The sequence below is a fragment of the Neovison vison genome, chromosome 4, assembly GCF_020171115.1.
Source record: "Neovison vison isolate M4711 chromosome 4, ASM_NN_V1, whole genome shotgun sequence".
In the NCBI taxonomy this organism is placed as follows: domain Eukaryota; kingdom Metazoa; phylum Chordata; class Mammalia; order Carnivora; family Mustelidae; genus Neogale; species Neogale vison.
In genome coordinates, this window is record NC_058094.1 from 220563542 (window position 1) to 220583740 (window position 20199).

The following is a 20199-nucleotide window of genomic DNA, read 5'->3' on the forward strand; positions in this document are numbered from 1 at the left end:
CTGAAATAGTTTCTATTCCTTTGAGATCAATTAAAAAGTTTTTTTTTTATCTTTGCCAAAATACCTGAGGCAATTTTCCAGCTGTGTCTTTTTAATGAGTTCTCTAAATGGCTCCATGAGGTTCTTTAGTGAACTAACTGAAGTTGTAAGAGCTCTCTGGGAGCAAGAACAAGAAAACTTCTGAGAAACCCTGAAGGTGATTTCCCTGGGCAGGCTCAGAGGTGCACATACCTTTCAACTTAAAAACTTTCAGGATTCTTCACAGCTACTCGGGGAGGGTGAAAGGAAGCAAGGGAGAATATGCCAGAAGGTTTTAATAAGTCTCTAATGGGTGAGGTTCTTCCACTTAGGTTCATATTTGAATACAGCCTTTGAGCTTCTCAGCTTTGTCCTATTGGTGAACAACTAAAGCCAGAACAGTGACCGTTCTTAAAGAGGAAGATAAATGATAACTACACTCTTACCAACCCCATCCCCAGACTCAGGCTACCTCTGGCCTTTAATTAACCTGACAGATGTGTCAGGTGAGTCCTTCATCTCCAGGAAAGCAGTACACAAAGAGTGTGTGTGTGTGTGTGTGTGTGTGTGTGTGTGTGTTTATACAAACCAGATTGGATATTCATTTGAACTAACAGATCTGTTCATGATGAAAAAGATTTAATTCAAATTCTTGTAGAAGTAAATTTGGGCCCGTGAAGCCAAGTAATGAAACAGACTGGTATTTATTGTTGAAGTGACCAATTTTGAGTTCTTTAATCTTGCATTTATATCAGTTCTCATCTATCAAACATACCACTGGAGAAGGGTTGAGACTAAGGTAAATGGAAGAAGAACCCAGATGGATTCAACTCATTATACACAGTCCAGACAGGGAGATACTGACAGGGTATCTATGATGGAATTTGATAATCTTCACATCATATTTAAAGGTAAACAATTCCCCCATTTATTAAGTAACTCCTGAAAAAAATAAGCCAGCAATTTACTAATAGTCAAATATTTTCCTGAATATGCTAAGGTAATTTTCTTAGTAAAAAATTAGATAAATTCATTTTAGAGAAAATTCTTAGAGTAAAGCATTAGTAAGAGAAATAAATGATTTTAAGTGATAACAATGGTCTTCTAGAATAAGGAAGATTTATCATACATATTTATCTCATCTTCCCAGATACCACTGAAATAGATAGAGCACAATGTGTAAAGTACAGGAGAAAACAGAATGGCAGAGGAGACATCCTGAATAAGAGGAATTGCTGCATTTTTAAAAATATAGATAGAAAGCAGAGGGAAGGGTTATAACTAATTTATCAGACAAGAAGCTACCAACTAATGAGCATGGAGAAGGGAAAACCAATAAAAGGTAAGACACATTACCTCCAAGAGCCCCTGAGAAGCTGCAGACTTGAATCCATCAGCAGCAGTGGACCCTGGGGGTACACAAAGGGGAGAAAACAGGGAACAAGTTGAGAGTCTATTATTACAGTGGTTGGATCTTCTGATTCTGCACCATTCCACACAGCTGGTAACAGCTCATCCTGGGCAGGAGCATAGAAGCTCATTTTACAGAGAAACTGTAAGGATAAGAATCCCAAGTTTTGGGATCCCAGATGAAGCAGAAACCAATGAGGCTTAGATCTGAAGACAGAGGGATTAATTAAAGTCTGAACACTGAAGAATGAGAGCGTCCCCCGATTATTCTCCCTGCATCCCAATCTCTCAGGCTCAGGTGCATTCTACAGCTTCTGCTCACAAGCAGACAAAAGACCGAAGACTTCATTGGATAAAACAAATAGTCCAGATGACATGCATGTTTGAGGGAATCTCAACAAAGTAGATAGCTGGACCACATGCATATGTGTAAAAGTCCACATATGCAGTTTCCAGTGAAAGACAAATAAAGAAAGAAAAGAAAATATCAAGTGGAAACAAAGATGATGATGAAGAAAAGAGCATAAAGCTACAAAATGCGATAATTAGATATTCCCACTTTTCCCACCTTCTTTTCCTAGAAAAAGAAGCCAGCAGTTGGCCAGTTGCATAGTGTGGGTGCGATGGTCATGCAGGAATCTGTGCCTCTGTGTGGGAGGCACTCCAGAATGCAGAGTGTAGAGGTAGCATGGTTGGGAGACTGAATGCATTGAACAAAGAAGTAGTTGGCTGAACAAATAAGCAAACACTTGGAGGACTTTCTCACAATTGGAAAAGGTGTTCACAGTTATGGCATGGTGATAGACTAGTTAGAAGCACCCAGTAGAGTAGGACTGGAATTGGAGCAAGCACTGTGAAATCATTTTGTTTTTTGGACAGCTTTACTGAGGAATAGATTACACACAACCAAGTGTATCTGTTTTAAGAGTCAAGTCCAATGAGTTATGACAAATCAACACAATGAAGATATAGATCATTTCCATCCCTCAAACAATTCTCCTGGTGTCCCTTTACAGTTGATTTATGTCCTTAACTCTCTGTCCTAAGCAGCCACTGATATGCCACTATAGATTTCTGTCACTCTAGATTAGTTTTGCCTGTTGCATAATTTCATATGAATACAATCATACAGAAGATATTCTTTTCTGTCTAGCTTCTTTCACTTAGCATGATTTTGTGTTTCGTCCATGTTAATGCATGTATCGGTTCATTTATTTTTATTGTTGAGTGATATTCCACTGTATGGACATGCCATGATTTTTTAATCCATTCAACTGTCGATTGGCATTTGGATGGTTTTGCTATTTTTTTAGAAATTGCTCTGGGGCGCCTGGGTGGCTCAGTGGGTTAAGCCGCTGCCTTCGGCTCGGGTCATGATCTCAGGGTCCTGGGATCGAGTCTCTGCTCAGCAGGGGGCCTGCTTTCCTTCCTCTCTCTCTGCCTGCCTCTCTGCCTACTTGTCCTACTTGTGATTTCTCTCTGTCAAATGAATGAATAAAATCTTTTAAAAAAAAATTTATAAAAAAAAAAAAAAAGAAGAAGAAGAAATTGCTCTGAACAGTTGCACAGATGTCTTTGAATGTTTTCATTCTCTTTGGAAAACACCTAAAAGTATTCACTTATTTTTCCTCATAGAAGTGTACGTTTTAGTTTATATGGCACTGAAAGGTTGTTCCATTTTATATGCTGGAATTCACCCCAGCATATAAGAATTCCATTTGATCGGGGCACCTGGGTGGCTCAGTGGTTTAAGGCCTCTGCCTTTGGCTCAGGTCATGATCCCAGGGTCCTGGGGTCGAGCCCCGCATTGGGCTCTCTGCTTGGCAGGGAGCCTGCTTCCCTTCCTCTCTCTCTGCCCGCCTCTCTGCCTACTTGTGATCTGTCTGTCAAATAGATAAATAAATAATCTTTAAAGAATTCCATTTGATCAACATCTTCTCCACAGTTAGATTTTTTATTTTTAACCATTTATTTTTAACCATTGGATGTATTGTGTTATCTCCTTGTTTTAATATGTGTTTTTCTGACAGTTAGTGATGTTGAACATTTTTTAATGTGCTTATTGATCCTTTGCATACCTTCCTTAGCAATGGATTTGTACAAACCATTCGCTCATTTATTATTTGGGTCATTTGTCTACTTATTAAATTTAAGAGGCCTTTATATATTCTTGACAGAAGTCCTTTGTCAGAAATATGCATTTTAAATATTTTTTTCAATTCTGCATTTCTTAATGATGTTTTTCACAGAAGTTTTTAATTTTGAGGAAGCACAAGTTATCATGTTTTAGTGAAATCATGTTTAAAATATAGATACATAAATAAAGAAATATTTATAGATGTATATGTTAGTGGGTGTAAATATGGGACCATGTAAATGCACTTCTTTTCCAGCCCTGTTTGCTGGTCTCCTTACGAACTCTGACACTCTGCTTACAGTGAGCGCACTGACAACCCAGATATGGTCTTTAAACTTCTCCACTAAAGGGAACAGGGCTTCCTGAAGAAATGGCTAATTCCAGGATAAGATTTAAAAACAAAAAAAATACACGAAGCACCTTAACACTTTTACACCAGAAAATAAGAAAATTCTAAAAAAATGGTGGGGATGTAATAATAGGATATAGGAATCACCTTGAAGGGACTCTCATTGGCCAAATAAAAATTTAAACAAATGAAAGTAACAGTTTATGACCATTTAAAAATCTAGGGATTCATGAGTCCATACTGATATAAATAAATAAATGACCAGCAAAATGAGATGTGTAAGCTCTTTAGCAGAAGAATGACAACTCATAAATGTAGAAGAAATAATGGAAAAAGAACTTGTCTGTCAGTGACCATTATAATGGTGGTCGATTTAGCAGGAGGTATCCACTGAAGCTAAACCTGGTACTTAAAGTTCTGATGAAGGTCATAATTTTGGTATAGCATTAGAATATCTCCTACAAAACTTTAATAAATTACAAAGGAAAAGTTATGACTTTGACAGAGGAACTTGGCAGAAATCAACATGATCAGATGATCAAGGTTTAAATTCTGCCAGTAGTGAGATGGATAGATGCCAGGTGGCCTCAGATGTACTGAGAAGAGCGTAGCATAGTTCCTAGTCATGACAAAGGTGCAGATTTAAAACATACAAAAGTCTAACAGTTATTATATACATGAACACAGAAAGACAAGCCAGCAAGGAGATGTTAAGAAATTCTTGTATACTTAAGATGGAAAAATTAATTGGATCAAACTTTTTAGAAAGTACTTTCATAATACAATAAGTAATAGTAATTTCTCTTTATTTTTCTATTTAGATATGACAGGAACTGTGAAGTATTGATCTTACAACCAATTTAAAAAAATGAAGAAATAATTGAGACAATTAAACATCTTACCTAAAGTCACACACTAATAAGTGGTAGAGCAAGACTCACTGATCTAAACATTTGTACTGACTTGTGTCATGAAAATATTTCTGATCTTTCAGTAAATATATATATATATATATTAATTTATTTATTCATTTGAGAGAGAGAGTTGGGGGGAGGGACAGAGAGAAAGAGAGAATCTGAAATTTTTAAAGGAAACTCCTTGCTGAGCATGGAACCTCAAACAGGGCTTGATCTCATGGTGCTGAGATCATGACCTGAGACAAAATCAAGAGTTGGGCACTTAACTGACTGAGCTACCCATGCACTCCTTATTCAGAAAGTATATTTCTAAAAATTAAAACAATAATCCCAAATGAAGAAGTTTTATACACAAAAGTATTCCTCTATTTGTAGTATGTGCATATACTCTTAAGTTGTATAATATTAGTATAATATTTTAAAGTAGTATAATATTTTTAGCATATGGAAAAAAAAATCTAAGTATCCAAAAAAGATTAAGTAAATTATGATATGTTCATATAATGGGATATCATATACCTATTGAAATTAAGTTTGTTGATAGATTACCTGGATTATTATGATAAATGGTAGAGTAGCATAGGAAGTTTTATATAGAGTATGACCTCAACTATGTTAAAAACTACATGAAATCTGACAGAAAATACAGTAAATGTTAACAAAATTTATCTCTGAATGTTTGCCTTGTGGGTAAATTTCATTATCTTCTACTTTGAGCATGTATGTTAATTTAAAATCAAGGAAGTGTGAAAGTATTTTAAAAGTGGCTTTGCATAATAAACATTAAGGCCAATGGAACTCAGACGGCATGACCCTCTTGCATATGGTATGCCTATTCATGTCCCTCCTGGGCTTACCAAATGCAACATACCAGACAAAGACTGGGGCAGTAGTTTAGTAGTTTATGAGATTTGTAATCAGATAGACCCAGGTTCAAGGTCATTTAACTTCTTGGAGTCTCGATTTTTTCATTCACATGAAGTTATTCAGTTTGGGGTATATTTTGAACAATTGCTGCATGAGAGTATGTATGCAAAGTTCCTGGCACAGTGCCTGACACACACCAAGAAGTGAATTATCATACCAGTTGAGCTCTTAGAAGATGGAGGATTATGTCTCTAGAGATAAATGTGAATTCAGTTCAAGGCTTTTAGATGTAGTTAGCAACTAAAGGTGTGCCCAGATAGATGATACAATTAAGCAGAATCTACAAATTTAAACTAGACAATTTTTATTTATTTCAAAATAAATTATCATAGGGACATTGACTGGCAAGGAATTCACTGTCAAGGGCAATTCTCACTCATCTTTCGGTGCTGTTCAAATGAATGTTGAGCAGAGTACACCAAACCTCAAACGTCTGACCTCACATAGGTAAACATCTCATGGTCTTCAGGAGTTGGGAATATTTAAGATACTGTCTGTGGGACAATTCCACATCAGCAATCATTAAATCATAAGAATTTCCCCTAGGTCTCAACCTAAGAAGCTAAAGAGAATCTTTACCTTGAACTTCAGATTCTAAGCTCTCCTGAATTTTCTTTTGACTAATCCCCATTCTAGTCATAGTAACATGAAACCCTCTTATTCTCTTGACTAATGATAAATCAATTGTCTTTGATTAATATACCAGTATTACAGATGTTTTATATATTATGCAAGTTCTCATGGAGATGAAGGAAAATATATTTATATCATCACCTTCCACTACTATAGTGTGTCCAGAATTGGCATGAAAGAGCATAAAAGAAAAAAATTTAGAAACGAGCCCAAACTTGAGTGTTATGACCACTATTTCATTTTTACTGATGAATTATAGCACAAATCCTCCTCATACGGATGTTAGCTCATGCTCAGCCATAGTCAGTGAGGAACATTGATATATTTACAAGGAGTCCAGTGTTAAACTTTTTGAAAAGACCTATTCTTTACCTATGTTACTAAAGATGCAGCTATAGGCTATTTGTCAAGAAAGAGGGAAGGACAAATTATAAGTAGATTTCTCTTCATATGAAAAATTGGGCCTTCTGGGAGAGAAGGAAGAGCTAAGTCAATAGAGCTTCTAACTCAGACAGCCCATGCATTATTCACACTTATACCTTCTTGGGGATAGATAGGAAGGCGAAGGATGGGGCATGGGCCCCCTGAATTAGTCAGCATAGGAGCTTGAAGAGCTGAGGCTGTGAAAGATTTATCACTGTTGTTTTTTTGTTTGCTTTGATTTTTGCTATTTGTTACCTTGTTATCTCAAGTCCTGTTTGACATTCTTCATTAAACTGTGATTCACACCATGCCTGAACATCATTTACATTCAGAAGAGAGAAGAGTGTTGAGGGAAAGGGCCCAAGAAAACACACAAAAGAGAGGTAAAAGGAAGAGAGGGAGGGGGGCGCCTGGGTGGCTCAGTGGGTTAAGCCGCTGCCTTCGGCTCAGGTCATGATCTCAGGGTCCTGGGATCGAGTCCCGCATTGGGCTCTCTGCTCAGCAGGGAGCCTGCTTCCCTCTCTCTCTCTGCCTGCTTCTCCATCTACTTGTGATTTCTCTCTGTCAAATAAATAAATAAAATCTTTTAAAAAAAAAGGAAGAGAGGGAGGGAAGGAGGAAGAAAACAAGGAAAAGGGAAGGAGGGAGGAAGGAAAATAATTGGGGGAGAAAGAAGTGTAAAGGATATCAGGAAAAAAAAAAACCTCAGCAGTAACTGAAGTTAGTCAAAGGGAGTTTTGTAACTAAACACCTTACAAGTCTTGCTCAGTGTAATGAAAATGGTGATCCATGAGCAAACATATGAGGAAAGTCTGCTTTTCTAAGGCTATGAAAATGTAATCTTTTTCAATAAAAATGTATATTTCACAAAAAACACGAAGTGACTAATATATTATGTTCTTAACTCTTTTCAATTAGTCACTATGAAATAAGCCTAATTATCAGATATGTGACTTATTTATGCAGCAAATTAATTGACCACCTACTATAAGAAGCCACTGGGATTTAGTGAAACAAGACGTAGTTTCTACCTTTAAGGACTCTGTGTCTAGTAGAGAAGACAAAGAAGCAACAATGAAAAGTCATAGGAATTTTAGTTTGTGACATGTTCTGCTGTGCTACATGGTAGTGCAGTGAGGGAGAGAGGGACGAGTGACAGTCAATCTGAGAACATACTCCTGGTGTAGTGGCCAGTGAGCACAAAAACCCTAAGGCTGCCAGGATTTTGTAAAAGATTTTATTTATTTATTTATTTGTCAGAGAGAAAGAGCACAAGCAGGGAGAGAAGGAGACAGAGGGAGAAGCAGTCTCCCCGCTGAGCAAGGAGCCCAGCACAGGACTTGATTCCGGGACTCTGGGATCATGACCTGAGCCAAAGGCAGACACTTAACCCGCTGAGCCACCCAGGCATCCCACTGACAAGATTTTGATGTGATCTAGAACTTGCCTCCGTCCAGGATAACTTGAACACCCTGATCAAAGAGGAAGATTTCCAGAGATACAGTTTGAGAAGCAGGAAGGGCCAGATCATTTAGCACTCTCATAACCTTCAAAGGGAATTTGGATTTTATATGGTTCAGAGAGAGGACATTGAAAATTTTTAAGCAGGAGGGAATGGAGTGGGACCTGGAAGTCGTTAAGAGACTTTACATCAGTTTAGTGGATTTTGTCCACCATTAACAAGAATAAGGCCTCACAGAGGTTAAGAGAGGCACAGATCAAGTATTTTTATTTGACTAATGAATAATGGAAACAATGTTAAATGTATGTATTTAGGCCTATTATACTAGGAGGGAGGGTCAAACCTTTCTCCCTCCCTCTGATCCAGACACACAGACCTCCAGCACCCCATGGTGTTCAGACTATGGGCTGCCATGAACAGAATTCAGATAGCTTTTGGAGAGGAAGAAGAATCAGGAATGACTGTATCTCACTTGAGTAACTTGGCTGGGTGGGGAGGGGATAGTGAAGCAACTTACTATGATAGATAAGGCAAGAAGAAGAAAACTGAAATTTCATTTTAAATACACTAGATTTGATGCCTGGGCTCTTAACAGAAATCTGCCTTTAGTCTTGAAGGAGTCATACCTGTCCTAGCTTTAGTATTATCATCTTTAAAGTGAGTTCTCTAAGCTTCTTTGTATGCATGAAAGATTTTTTTTTTTAAATAGTACCATACATAATTACTTTGAGTTTTAGACTTTGCAAAGTGCTTTTTCTTCCTTATAAAGAGTGAGGTGCTTTTCTCATGCTGGTGGTTCTTGGACCATGCTTTGAGAAACATGTCTCTATCACCTAAGCACACTAGGAAATGCATAATAGTTGAAAGGTTAAGGGAGAATTGAATGGTTTTCTTAAAAAACAACAATTTAAAGACATACAATTTGTCCTTCAAAATCATATCATTAATGTGGGACTATCTGATGCCAACTCTGTGTTTAGAGTGTCCTCACTCCTTCCCCCTCATTTTGAGTCTATACTGTAGTTCTGGAAATAGGAAAGATCATGTGGACTTTTGTCCCCTAGTTGGACAAAAAAATAAGAAATGGTGGAATCCACTGTTTTTCCTATTCATCAGGTTTCTGTGTGTGTATTGAAGAATTAAGAATAATGTGATGAGTTACTGGGGGATGGGTGTGCTTCCGGGGGGGCTAACAGAAGCTTCTTTTGAATGTGATGGATTCTTAGCAGGATGAACTATGATTCTCACCTCGGAAATGTTTGGTCATGTGCATCTTTATCCTTGGTATCATCTGCTATCAGTTGAGTCCTTTTTTCATACAGGGTAATAACTACTTCTCATTTTCACAATGAAGTCATTATATATTTGTACTGTATTATATTTCTGATTAGCACCTTAATACCAGGCTCTCTGGAAATCAAAATTTCCTCTACATGCCACATAATGTTCACCCTTGTATACAGGTCAATACAAATGGGAAATGGCACCAAAAAAAGTGATGTATTTTTCTTGAAAGATAATAATGGCTTTCTCTCAGTAATTTTGGTCTTATTTTATTTTTTCCATAAACATTAACTTCAGTGTAGCTCTGCGCAGAAGAATATTCTTGTATTTTAAAAATGGAATTACTCATAGGATTAAAGTGAATGTCTTAGTTTGTGTCCTGGCATAATACAGAACATAGATCACCGATTTCCTTCTCTTCTATTTTCTGGCTTGCTTTCTATTTCTTTGATCTTTCTTTTTGCTCTCCTTTGGGGATTTATCTTTTTCTGTCCATCTTTTAAATATTGGCCATTCTTTTTTTTTTTTTTTAAAGATTTTATTTATTTATTTGACAGAGATCACAAGTAGGCAGAGAGGCAGGCAGAGAGAGAGAGAGAGAGATGAGGAAGCAGGCTCCCTGCTGAGCAGAGAGCCCGATGCGGGACTCAATCCCAGGACCCTGAGATCATGACCTGAGCCGAAGGCAGCGGCCCAACCCACTGAGCCACCCAGGTGCCCAAATATTGGCCATTCTTAAGATACTGTTCTTGTCCTTTCTTCTCACTGAAACTGCTCTCCTAAAACACTCTTTTTTAATTATCATGGATTTAACTATCACCTAATGTATATGATTCCCAAATCCATGTCTTTGGGCTAGATATCTTTAATAAACTCCAAAACAATCTGGTTAATTCCTTATTAGTCACTTCCACCTGTATGTGCCATAGGTACATCAGACACACCGTATTAAAAACTATGTAAAAACTCTTTTTCAGCCCTTATTGTAATTCTCCCCCAGGTGTTCTCTGTACAGTGAATGAAACCATCTATATACAGCCACATAAGCCAGAAACCTGGGAAGAACCCAAAATCTGCTTTTTGCCTCAGCACACACACGTGACATCACTAATTACTGATAATCAGATTTCACACGCATTCTCTCTCCCCATCCCCTTGGTTATCTCCCTAACTCAAGTACTCATTGTCTCTCACTAGAACACATCAACTCTGCCGATAGCTTGGCCTCATGGTCTCCAATCACATTCTTTTTTTTTTTTTTTTTTAAGATTTTATGTATTTATTTGACAAAGAGAGACACAGTGAGAGAAGGAACACAAGCAGGGGGAGCAGGAGAAAGAGAAGCAGGCCTTCTGCTGAGCAAGGAACCTGATGTGGGGCTCAATCCCAGCACCCTGGGGTCATGACCTAACCCAAAGGCAGCCATTTAACGACTGAGCTACCCAGGCGCCCCCAATCATATTGTTTTAAACAGACTTATACACTAAGCAAGAAGTAATCTTTGTAACTACGTATTTAGTCATTTAATTCTACTCTTTATTCAAAAGGAAGGTCAACGTCTTTGACATGGTACAGAAGCTTGTTTGTGAACCCCCTTTCTAATATCGTTCTTTTGCCTTTTCCTCCTTGTGCCTTAAGGGACAGCCTGGCATGTCCTACACACCTTACATCCTCCTGAAGAATGCTTAAGTATCTCATTCATGGGAAAGCCTGTACCAGTTCCTTTTCAGAATGATCTAGCACACCCTCCTTCAGCCCCAGGGTATACTGTGCACACTTCTCTCACAACTCCTATATTGCTTATTCGTATGGCTCACTCTGAAGGGGACTGGAAGGCCCTTGAAGGTCAAGGCAGTATCTCATTAATGTTTGCTTTTCCAGTGCGTAGGACAGTGCCCATATATAACAGATGCTCAGTAAATATAAACTGAATGAGTGCTTGAATAAAAGAATGACTTAAATTATTAAGTATCTACATGTAGGTAATTATGGATATAAAGTATCCACATATGGATACTATATAGAAACTAAAAATCCTCCTGGAAATATTTTATTTAGTTCTCCAGTTTCAGGTAGTCAATAAACTTATCTTAAATGCTTCAGTTAATTTTCTAACCACTGTATAGAGCTTCTCACTCCTTTTCAGGATATTTATCCCTTGAGCTTCTTTTTTCTGCCCATGGAAATCCTAGGCTTTGAATCCTTGACTAGCCTGTCAGTTAAAAACCAAAAGCATATATTCTTTCTTCCTTTATTAATAGAGAACTACATTGTTCACACTTAATCCATTTCTCCTCTTTTAAGTAAAGAACCAAATGTGATCTGATAAGAGAGTTTTGAATGTTTCTCTCCAAAACTTTGTCCATTGAGAACATAAATACACACACATACACAGGTGGGACTGACACACATAAGAGGGAAAATCAGAAAAATTTTCACGAAATTCTGTGTTTATGTTTTATCCTGTTAATCTAAAGTCAACACCTCAGTCCAAGGCAACCAGACACCTCTTCAAGGTCAGCTACTTTGGTTTCTGTTTTCCCTTACTTCCAACACGCCATATCAAATCTCGGGTACTACATGGAGAGGACTCAGCACAGTGTGGGAAGGTGGACAGAAGAGTTTTCTTTGTGTGTACCATCACCCAACTTAGAATTATCTAGGGAGGAAAGTAAAAAACATGAATGCCAATTTTCAACCCACTGCCTCATGAAGATGGGTCTCTGCCTCCTCCAAGCTCTACAAATCCATCGGGACAAGATAAAGATCCAGGAACCTATCACCATCCAAATACTTGTGGGGTATAATTTGCAATGCGGTCCCAGGAGTATGTTTGTTCTTATTACTATAGAAGTTTCACGTGTGTGGATTCAGCTGGGTATTAAGTCATCATTTGCCAGGTCTTTTTTTTCTGAATGTCCATCCCCAGGGCCCAGAGAAATGGAAAGAGAAAGACAAACAATTTTGGTTCTCCTGATAGAGGTGTGTGTCCTTGTCTCATCACCCCCAGGGACACTCAGAGACAGTCTGGGTGGGCTTGGGTGAAGAGGAGCTTGCTATAAAACCTTTACTGCTGGTGCTCACGATGAGCAGACCCCAGTACCTGCATCAGCCTGTGTCAAGGGAACAAGGACAAGCCCTACACTTCAAAGTCCCTCTTTCAGAGACAGTTGGAGGGGCAGGATCATCCACTCTCACCTTCAAAATTTGCTGACTTCCATGCAGTTTCTTCTAAATCTAATCCAACTCTAAGATAAGACAAAGGCCGGTATCACAGTGAGTAAGGGGCCTTTTTCAAAGTGTTAGTTGAGAGAACTGGGCTCTGGAGGAAGGAAGAGCTCCAGAAATTAGCATCCTGAACAAGGGGCACGTGGTCAACTTATGGACAGGCAGCTTTCTGGTCTTAAACAGGGCTGAAATTTAGGACGCCTGGGTGGCTCAGTGGAATAAATTGGGCTGAAATTTTCAGAGTTGGAATCATAAGCTGCTTATTGAGAATGATCAAGTATATCATGAAATATCATCTGATAGGTGTCTATAATCGGTTCTATGGAATATTTCAGGACTTTCTCTCTGTCATCCCTGTGGCCCTATGGTTGGTGAAATGGCAGCCAGAAAAAAAATGAAAGAAGAGTCAAAAGCCTTGATTAAATTCTGGGATAGGCACTTTGAATGTTATTCCTAATGTAACACCTTCCATTCATCCATCCATCCATCCATCCATTTAACAAATGGGTGCTATATTGGGTACTGTTCAAATGCAGGGGGACCCAGAAATAGCATCTGCACAGAACCAGGGAAGCAGTCCTGCAAGAGGCTGGGGGTCTGGCAGATATAAAAACATTCTATAGTTAAGTCTTCACATGATAACCACTTCCCTGAACCTATACCTAAATTATGTCTGTGAATGCCGACCAGATTTATGATATTGTTCTACCCATGCTCAAAAGAGAAAGAGCCAGATTTTCCTATGTAGTATCAGGAGTCAAAGAGTTAGTGCTCACTTCATTTGCCAAAGCCCTAAAGCTGGTGAACAGAGAGAAAACAATTCTCCTTGAAGTTACATTTATAAATCTTATTCCCTAATCCATTCATTTATTTATTTATTCTGTCATTTATTGAGCACCTGGTACGTGCAATGTACTCCACAAGTTATAAAATAAGAGCAAACCAAATGATAAAGAGAAAGTGGAAATGAAATCTGAAAACTGAATCAATTAGAAAGTAAACGTATATGACAATATGGCTATGGAACTTTCCCCCAAGTGAAATAATTGTTCATTCTGGAGAACAAATGATTCTGTGTCTGCATCATGATAGTATATATGTGGGTCTTGCAATCAAAGTCAAATAAAATTCTGTAGACCTCAAAATAGTACATGCAACGTTGCGCTCACTTACACTCCTTAAATAGGTTCTCTTCCCGCGTTACTGTGGATTAAGGATTTGACATCATGGCTCTGAAAAGGATTGCCAGCTGAGGTAACACACAGGACATACTTTAACCCCCTCTTTCTGTTTGAGAGCTAACCCAGATCTGTGTTCTCTCCTTAGCACACAGCCTCCCGCAGCAGCAGAGACTGGTACAGATACTGTTGCCAGGGAATGACAGAAAACCAAACATGGGTCACAGAATTCATTCTCCTGGGATTCCCGCTCAGCCCAAAGCTGCAGATGCTCCTCTTTGGGCTCTTCTCCCTGTTCTATGCCTTCACCCTGCTGGGGAACAGCATCATCCTGGGGCTCATCTGGCTGGACTCCCGACTGCACACCCCCATGTACTTCTTCCTCTCCCATCTGGCCGTCGTTGACATAGCCTATGCTTCAAATAATGTCCCAAAGATGTTAGCAAACCTTCTGAGCAAGCAAAAAACTATCTCGTTTGTCCCATGCATAATGCAGACCTTTTTATACATGGCTTTTGCTCACACTGAGTGTCTCATCCTAGTAATGATGTCCTATGATCGGCACGTGGCCATCTGTCACCCCCTACATTACTCCGTCATCATGAGCTGGAGAGTGTGCACCGTTCAGGCGGTCACTTCCTGGGCCTGTGGCTCCCTGCTGGCCCTGGTCCATGTGGTTCTCATCCTGAGGCTGCCCTTCTGTGGGCCTCATGAAGTCAACCACTTCTTCTGTGAAATCCTGTCTGTCCTCAAGTTGGCCTGTGCTGACACAAGGCTCAACCAAGTGGTCATCTTTGCTGCTTCTGTGTTTATCTTAGTCGGGCCCCTCTGCTTGGTGCTGGTGTCCTACTCACGCATCCTGTTGGCCATCGTGAGGATCCAGTCCGGAGAGGGCCGCAGAAAGGCCTTCTCCACCTGCTCCTCCCACCTCTGTGTGGTGGGGCTCTTCTTTGGCAGCGCCATTGTCATGTACATGGCCCCCAAATCCCGCCACCCTGAGGAGCAGCAGAAGGTCCTTTCCCTGTTTTACAGCCTTTTCAATCCTATGCTGAACCCGCTGATCTACAGCCTGAGGAACGCAGAGGTCAAGGGCGCCCTAAGGAGAGTGCTGTGGAAGGAGCGATCAGTGTGAGGCCAGAGACAGTCTTAAAGGTGGAAGACTTGTTTTCTATGAGATTTGGAACAATGGGAGTATAAACGCTTTAAGAATCTAGTGTCTCAGATTTTCAATATTAAAAATATATATTGAACTGATTTGGTCCCTAAACATGGGATACTTCCAGACCACAAAGTCCAGGCCATAAGAGAAAAACTGTGTCCTGGTGAAGCACAGGGTAGAGTCATGGACTCCACCAGTCAGGTCCCAGTGCTACCTAGGATCCAGTTTCTTTTCTTTTCTCTCACATCTCCCCTTAAATTCATCTAAGATTTCCATCTCCCTTATTCCTCTAAGTATACGCTAAAAATGCCACCATATATTCTGTACAATGGTGCACCTCTAATAAGAGAATAGAACTGATCTTGTTATGAAGTCCTCTCCTGGGAAATGTACTAAGGAACTTCAAGTCTAAGGATGATGACATCAGCTCTGAAAAATTATCTGAATCTGAGCCCACAGAATCTATTTCTGTGAAAAGCAAAGTTTAACTTTATGGGTTTTTTTTGTTTTGTTTTGTTTTGTTTTATGTATGTGACAGGCAGAAACCTGTCAGGCTCTTTGTTTCATTTTATTGAATTCTGCTCTGTTTAATTTAAGTGAGTTTGTGTTTAGAATAAATACGAGAGTCAGGTATCTGAGAGAGTTACCTTTTGCAGCGTTCAGATTCAAAGCCAGATGTAGGTAACAACTGACCATTAAGGTGATGGCATAAAATTTCACCAGAGTAAGAAAATCTTCTAGAAGGAAAACAACATGAAGGGAGGCCAGTAGCTTAACATCATGTTGTAGAGCCACGTTTGGAACCACTAGGACGACAAAGTCCGGTAAAGACTTGTAGGAACCTCAACAAAATTCCAAGAGCATCTGCTCCAGGAGATACTAGTCACTTATTTTGGGCCCAAGTGGTCAGAATGATGAAGTATAATTTTTTTTTTCCACTTCTAACACATGTCTGGGAACTAAGTGGCCAAAGGAGTATGAAAACGGTGATTTCTTTAACACATGAAGTATGTCATCTTTTGAATTCTCTTCTTCTCTGGTAGGCTCGTGTGCCATTCCAGTGTGTGGCATATATGATTGTATATTATTATCTGTGTTCTGTAGATCTTTCTATCTTTTTCACATCTCCTCATGTACCATTATCCATCCCCATTTTTCTTCTTCCACAAAATTAAGATGCATAGGAGAAACTTTGCCTTCCATCTCTCTCCTAATGCATGATTTTCCTCTCGCTTCTTAAAAAGCCGCGTCGCTGATTATTCATCTCCTTGACTATTCTTCTCATTAGTTAACTTAGGCAAAACATTTTTCTCTGGCCTTTATCTGAGTCTCCATGTCTCCACTGTATGAGGAGATCGCTTGCTCAGGCACACTCCGCTGGCTCTCCTCCCTCCTTCTCCATCTACCCCCATCTTCTTTCCCCCTCCCCTCCCCCCCAGAATAATTTGAATAAAAAAATATTAGCCCTAAATGTAACAATAAGCATGATGGAGCTCCTGTGGGACCTATTTTAAAAGTAGAAAAAAACAAGCAATATTTTTATAAAAATGATATTTTAACTATACTTGGAAAATTATTATTCACTAAAATATGTATACCTTAAATTAAATTAAAATCAAAGAGGGAAGAGGAAGAGGCAAATATAGGATAATGTGTCTCACAGAAAATATAAGCTCTTGGTTTGGATTCAGAATGTTTCTACAAGGACCCATTAGAAAAATCAGGGGATTGCATTCACGTTTTTTTTTTAAAGATTTTATTTATTTTATTTGACAGAGAGAAATCACAAGTAGGTGGAGAGGCAGGCAGAGAGAGAGAGAGAGGGAAGCAGGCTCCCCGCTGAGTAGAGAGCCCGACGCGGGACTCGATCCCAGGACCCTGAGACCATGACCCGAGCCGAAGGCAGCGGCTTAACCCACTGAGCCACCCAGGCGCCCCTGCATTCATGTTTATGTCAGTTCAAAAATACTTGAGAAAATGTAGACCAGAAAGACCAAGCTTCTTTCAAGGTAACTGAGATGAATGAGTTAAAAAGAGATGTCCTTCAGCAAGTCTCAGAAATGGCTCTGGTTCAAAAAGGGAAAACAAAACCAAGAACTGTATTTTGTCAAGAAATTACAGAAAAGCCTGAGTGGATGAGAGATTCCTCTTAATTGTTTTAATATTTGAGGTAGAGGACTTTAATAAACAGATTCTATTTTGTTGACTTCTTTTTATGCATATTCTTTTGATGTTAGTCACAGTTTCCAGAGAGCCGAGGGTGAGGGAAAGAGGGTACACTTGCTTAATGTGGAGGAGTCTGGTGGGCGCTTCCCAGACTTTATCCCGTCCTTCCCCAATGACACTGGAATGTAGACCCTGTTCACGTGGACTTCTCCTCAGCAAAACAGGTGCCAGAAGAGAACATTCAGAATGAAGGGGGGAAACATCATTCTACAATTTTATACTTGGCCTAAAATGCATTGAGGAATAAGAAAACCAAAGGAGAGAAAGTCTTATGAGATAAAGTCTAGCAAAATCTATCCTCCACAGGCCTTTGTGGAAGAACTCTAAATAGATGTACTTGGGTCTTTTTTGGAGTGAAAGCGTATGATGTAAGGAAAACTTGCCAGGCACACAAGTTGCTAAAACATGTTAGTAAATGTAGCTGTTAATGTGACAAAATTAGCTTTTTTTTTTTTTTTTTTTTTTTACAAATTATCTTTTTATATGAAAAAAAGGAAAAGGGAAATGTTTATCAGCCATGAAAAGTTGATTAATACCAATGAGTCATTGAATCAAAGTAAGTTCCTTGTTATGGCTAGCAAGAAGATGAAAATCTGGAATAATTGTAGATGTCATTAGAAAATTTTAGAATTAACATATGTGTTAAATATTTTAAGGGGTGCCTGGATTAAGCATCTGCCTTTGGCTTCAAGTCATGATCTCAGGGACCTGGGCTCAAGATCGAGCCCTACCTCGGGCTCCCTGCTTCTCCTTTCCCTATAGCCCCCCCTCCCCCAATCATGCTCTTTCTCTGAAATAAATAAAATCTTTTTTAAAAAATTCAAAGTAGATCACCTTTGCTGCCTCTGAACTCCTGCCTCATCAGGTGGTTGCTGTAACTTCAGAGTCTACCCACCCAACAGTGATGCCGTGGACTTTTAGCCACAGACAAGGACCATGGTTCTGGTGCACAGAGCAGCAAAAATGTTCACTGTTAGCCCAGAAAGCTGACCTATATCCTGCATAGTTTAGATAAGAATCAAATACACACTGGTTTCTACATTCTTAAAAGGTCTCATGATTGCCTGTATATCTCACTGATAGTTAATATGGGGCTCAATGATAAGCACCAGAGAAATCTTGCAAAAGTAGTTTTATGAGAAGAAATTGGAGGAAACATTTATGATCTAATACTCCCTGCATATCCCCTTGAGCACTAAACATATAACCACCAGCTTCATACAGCAAAAGTTGAAGCTCTTTCTCCTCCTGGATCCTGTCCCCGTGCTACTTAAATTAGCTTACAAAGTTACACCATGAAATGTCTCAAGAATTTTTTCTTGGCCACTGGGCTTGAAGCCTCCACAACAAGCAGTTGTATTTTTCTTTGAAGGCGTTCAATTTGTGACTCAGAATTTTGCCTTTCATTTGAGAATACTGATGATGTTAACCATAAGAACAATGATAATTGACAACATCCAGTCCTTGCCCAGAATGGATTAGCACCCAGTTAATGTCATCAAGATACTTCCAGAAGAGTTAGCCCAAATAGGACAAAATTAATGATTCTAAAAGAAAATATGCTGTTCTCTATTAAGCTGCTAGATAAGCAATGGAATCTATCAGTGTGGTTTATGAACCTAGAGGAAACCAGGTGTTGAAATGAGAATTTTTGAACAAATGAAAGAAAAGACAAAGACCAAGGAAGAGAAAAAAAAAAGATAATCTCAAGATATGGTTCTTGCCCTTGGCTGACCTTGGGAATTGCTGGGGAGCTTTAAAGAATCCTGAGCCTTAGGCAGCACAAATTAATTAAATCAGAGTCTCCAGAGATGTGTCCCAGGGTCAGCATTTTTTTTAAGGCCCCAGGTATAGTTAGATTTGAGGACTACTACTCTAAAGAAGTACTTTATTTTCTTGATGATTTTTTGAGAATGGGAAGTTGCTTAGAAAAAAGGTTCATAAACAGAATAAAAATATCCTGGAATCCTAAAACATGTCCCAGATTAAAAAAAAAAAAATACAGATTCTGGCAAAGCTAAAATTTTCCTGGTAGGATTTCTGTTTCAGCCCAATGAATATTTAATAAGTGAAATGTTGACCTGTGATGTGATTTATAAGAAATATGTTTGGTCTTCATCCATGCTTCCTGGCTCACAGGTCCCAAAACTTTTGTAATTACCTGAAGGATAAGAGCAATGGGAGAAGAATCTTTTATTATAACATTCAGTCTCTTGTCCTCAGTTCCTAAAATTAACTTTGGAGCCATTAAGGTGAAATGTGTGTCTTGTTATTCATAATAAGCCCCTTTCCACCATAGCCATGTTTATATTAATGAGGTGACTTTTGGAAAACACCTAAAGTGCAGGCTGGTTGCCAGGAGAATCAGAGGGGCTGGATGTCGGATCCATCACCAATGGCTAATGATGTAATCAGTCATGTCTGTGCAATGAAGCTTCCATCAAAACCCAAAAAGACAGGGTTCAGAGAGCTTCTAGGTTTGGGAACCAGAACTCTTCCATGTCCAGATCATCTGTCCAGGACCTCACCTTATGTGTCTGTTCATCTAGCTGTTGATTTGCAACCTTTTTGTAAGAAATCAGAACCTAGTGAGTAAGTCTGTTTCCTGAGTTCTGTGAGATATTCTGGAAAATTAAGCAAACCCAAGGAGGATGTCATGGGAACCTCTGACTTATAGCCAGTTGGTGAGAAGCCCATAAGTTAGGACATGGACTTGTGGTTGTCTTCTGCAGGCCAAGGAGGCATTAGTGGGAACTTCTGGTCTGTAGCAGGGAAGTCAGAAGCCCAGGATGGACTTGGGATTGGCATCTGAAGTGGGTGGCAGTCATATGGGGGCTGAATGCAAAAT

At 39.2% G+C, this 20199-nt stretch overlaps 1 protein-coding gene across 1 annotated transcript; it reads left to right on the plus strand.

Annotated features, from left to right (window-relative positions):
* The first annotated feature begins 14165 nt into the window (after positions 1-14165).
* On the plus strand, positions 14166-15098 carry LOC122904163 (olfactory receptor 2A5). Its single transcript, XM_044244637.1, has one exon. The coding sequence runs from the start codon at positions 14166-14168 to the stop codon at positions 15096-15098; it is 933 nt and encodes a 310-aa protein (XP_044100572.1).
* Positions 15099-20199: the final 5101 nt, after the last annotated feature.